The sequence below is a fragment of the Heptranchias perlo genome, chromosome 6, assembly GCF_035084215.1.
Source record: "Heptranchias perlo isolate sHepPer1 chromosome 6, sHepPer1.hap1, whole genome shotgun sequence".
Lineage (NCBI taxonomy): Eukaryota > Metazoa > Chordata > Chondrichthyes > Hexanchiformes > Hexanchidae > Heptranchias > Heptranchias perlo.
This window is the reverse complement of record NC_090330.1, coordinates 106,172,678-106,175,417: the sequence shown is the minus strand read 5'-3', so window position 1 is coordinate 106,175,417 and position 2,740 is coordinate 106,172,678. Positions and strand designations below refer to the sequence as shown.

At 43.4% G+C, this 2,740-nt stretch overlaps 1 protein-coding gene across 1 annotated transcript; it reads left to right on the top strand.

Annotated features, from left to right (window-relative positions):
* The first annotated feature begins 1,219 nt into the window (after window positions 1-1,219).
* Window positions 1,220-1,579, top strand: LOC137323217 (histone H2B 1/2-like). Its single transcript, XM_067986722.1, has one exon. It carries the CDS (start codon window positions 1,220-1,222, stop codon window positions 1,577-1,579), a length of 360 nt encoding a protein of 119 aa, XP_067842823.1.
* Window positions 1,580-2,740: the final 1,161 nt, after the last annotated feature.

Genomic DNA, 2,740 nt, shown 5'->3' with positions numbered 1-2,740 from the left:
CAATAAATCTCTTGCACAGATGGTCCTTGGGGGATTGTTCGGATAATTGAGCCTAACTGTAAACAAGTCAATGTTTTTGGGCAGGGCTTTTGGTTCACAGAATCTCTGTTTGAAAGGTATACGTCCACGTCAACAACAACTTGTATTTATATAACATAGAAAATGTTCAGTGTCACTCAGTGTACAGCTGATATTATAACCCACAGTATCCAGGATATGTTCAAGTGCCTTTGGTTTCCTCTCTTGAGGACGCTTAGGGTCTCTGGCTCACTCTAGTAGGTTGCCCCCATTTGCTTTAGGATTGTCCTGAACTTTGGTTCTAACAGGGAGTCTACCACCAAATCTTTATTCAAATTCATGTTATTGTACCTCAGATTCTCCATGAATATTTGATATAAGTTGTAATGTAAAGTCACGTATATTTTTTTAAAAATGCTTCTCGCAGTGATTCTGCCAGTATAATAATGATGGAATATCAGGTTTTGGTTTTGAGTTGACAGACAGATGCAGGCATGGAAATTAATGCAATGATCAAGCTTGAGAATTTTTATGCCGGCACCAAGATATTATACTGAATATAAACCTAGAGAATCCTATCCCTGTACAAATCAAAATAAGTGGTACTATGCAAGTGCTTTCCACATTTGTGCACAGGCCTGTTTGCTCCCTGTTACAAATTCAGATCTGCCGCAGGGATCGACTCGGGTTCAGTGATATCAGTCACTTCCATAAGCCGTCTAGTTGCCTGCTTTTGTAAGGAATTTGCCTCCCTGTATCTGTGAACAAGGTAGTGGGACCCAGGAGTGTAACATTAAAACTCTCTTGTGATCCTGTGTCTAAAACATTTGTACTCCTTTAATCTCTGCAAACGCAGACCGAGTTAACACTAGGCGAGGAGTCATTTGGTTCACTTTATGAGCTGCTCACCTCTGGGTCCTATTCATTGAAAAAAAAACGGACACAGAATCCCGAACTGCTTTTACTCCCGATAATTTGGAGTTGTACAATTTGTCCACTTAGTGCAATTTTTCAGTAGCACAGGGCCCTGCTAAATGGAGCATTTGCACGAGGTTAACAGCAGAGGCTGATTTAAAGGCCTCCCATAGCAATCTAAACATCTGGGTTTCTTACCTGCAACAGGCATTTGAGCGGCAAATTTCCTTGACAGTGAAGACTTCTCAGCCGCACACCATTTCTGCGCCTGCATGTGAACGTGAAGATGTGTGAGGAGAAGAAAGCAGCACCTGAGAAGGATGCCAAGAAAGCTGAGAGTAAAGTCACAGCGAAGGGCGGCAAGAAGAGGAGAAGTCTGAGGAAGGTGAGTTACGCCATCTACATCTACAAAGTGATGAAGAAGGTTCACCCCCCCGACACGGGCATCTCCACCGAGGCCGTGAGCATCATGAACTCCTTTGTGAACGATATTTTTGAGTGCATGGCGGGTGAGGCTTCCCGCCTGGCCCCATTACAACAAGCTCCTCGACCATCAGCTCCCGGGGAGGTCTGCACCGCTGTGCCCACTGCTGCCGCCCCTGGGGACCTGGCCCAAACGAGACCTAGGGAAAAAGGCACCAAGTGAAACTCCACGATGTACTGCAAAAAAAAAATACTCCACCAGATGTTATAATGCTGCGCTGGAGTTCGTGCTGCGGGGAGTTGTAGAAAGAAAGGCTGAGCCCTTTTGCACAGGATGGTACCCTCCATAAAAACGACTGCTGCAGCAAGTCTAGTAACTGATGCCAAGACCAAAAGGACCTGACAAAAATCCAACCTAAATACAGTGCTGTATAAACCGAGGCATATACAAATATATTTCCAATTCTACAAACCTCTGATTTCTCACAGTAGACTGTCACTTCAGGAAATACTCCCCAAACTCCCAGAACGTACAATTAAATGCAGTGTTTCAGAGATAACAGAAGTACGCGGACTACAGCGAGCTCTGTGACTGCAAACTAAAAGCATTATAAAGAGTACACTTGCCAGAATTTTTGGAACGGCCGTTAACAGCGGTGTCCATGAACTGTGCAAATATTTGTAAATTGTTCTTTAGCCCCATTGTTCCTTTGTTAGGCCTTTGCTTGTCTACTTGTATTTGTGATGTGGAGATGCCGGTGATGGACTGGGGTTGACAATTGTAAACAATTTTACAACACCAAGTTATAGTCCAGCAATTTTATTTTAAATTCACAAGCTTTCGGAGGCTTCCCCCTTCGTGAAACTGATTGTTTCCAGATTTACTCAGGATTTTTGGAGTCCAATTTTCCCCTCATTTCCTCTTTTTTTTACTGAAAAGCATCCGAGACAAAAAAGGTTTTTTTTGAATCGACAATAAAAAATGACTTTATGAATCCTCTTTATTAATGTCTGCATCCTGTTCTGACCTTGGTTGCAGGTTGGCCTGTGGTTAGGGTTCTTTGGATTGTAAAGTTACCGGGCGCACAGAAGATAACAATGATCTTTGAGACCCTAGGTAGAGGGGGCACTCTCCCACTATACTGTAAGGCACCCCGATCTCTCAGGACATCTGAAGTGCATATTTCAAGGTACTTGTGACATGCTCTACAATGATCTTGGTAGCTGGGTGGGCATTTTTGTATCTGTGTTTTGCTTCTGTCCACCCCTAAATGCCACTAAAACAGATGATCTGGTCATTATCACATTGCTGTTTGTGGGATCTTGCTGTGAGCAAATTGGCTGCTGCGTTTCCTATATTACAACAGTGGCTACACTTCAAAAG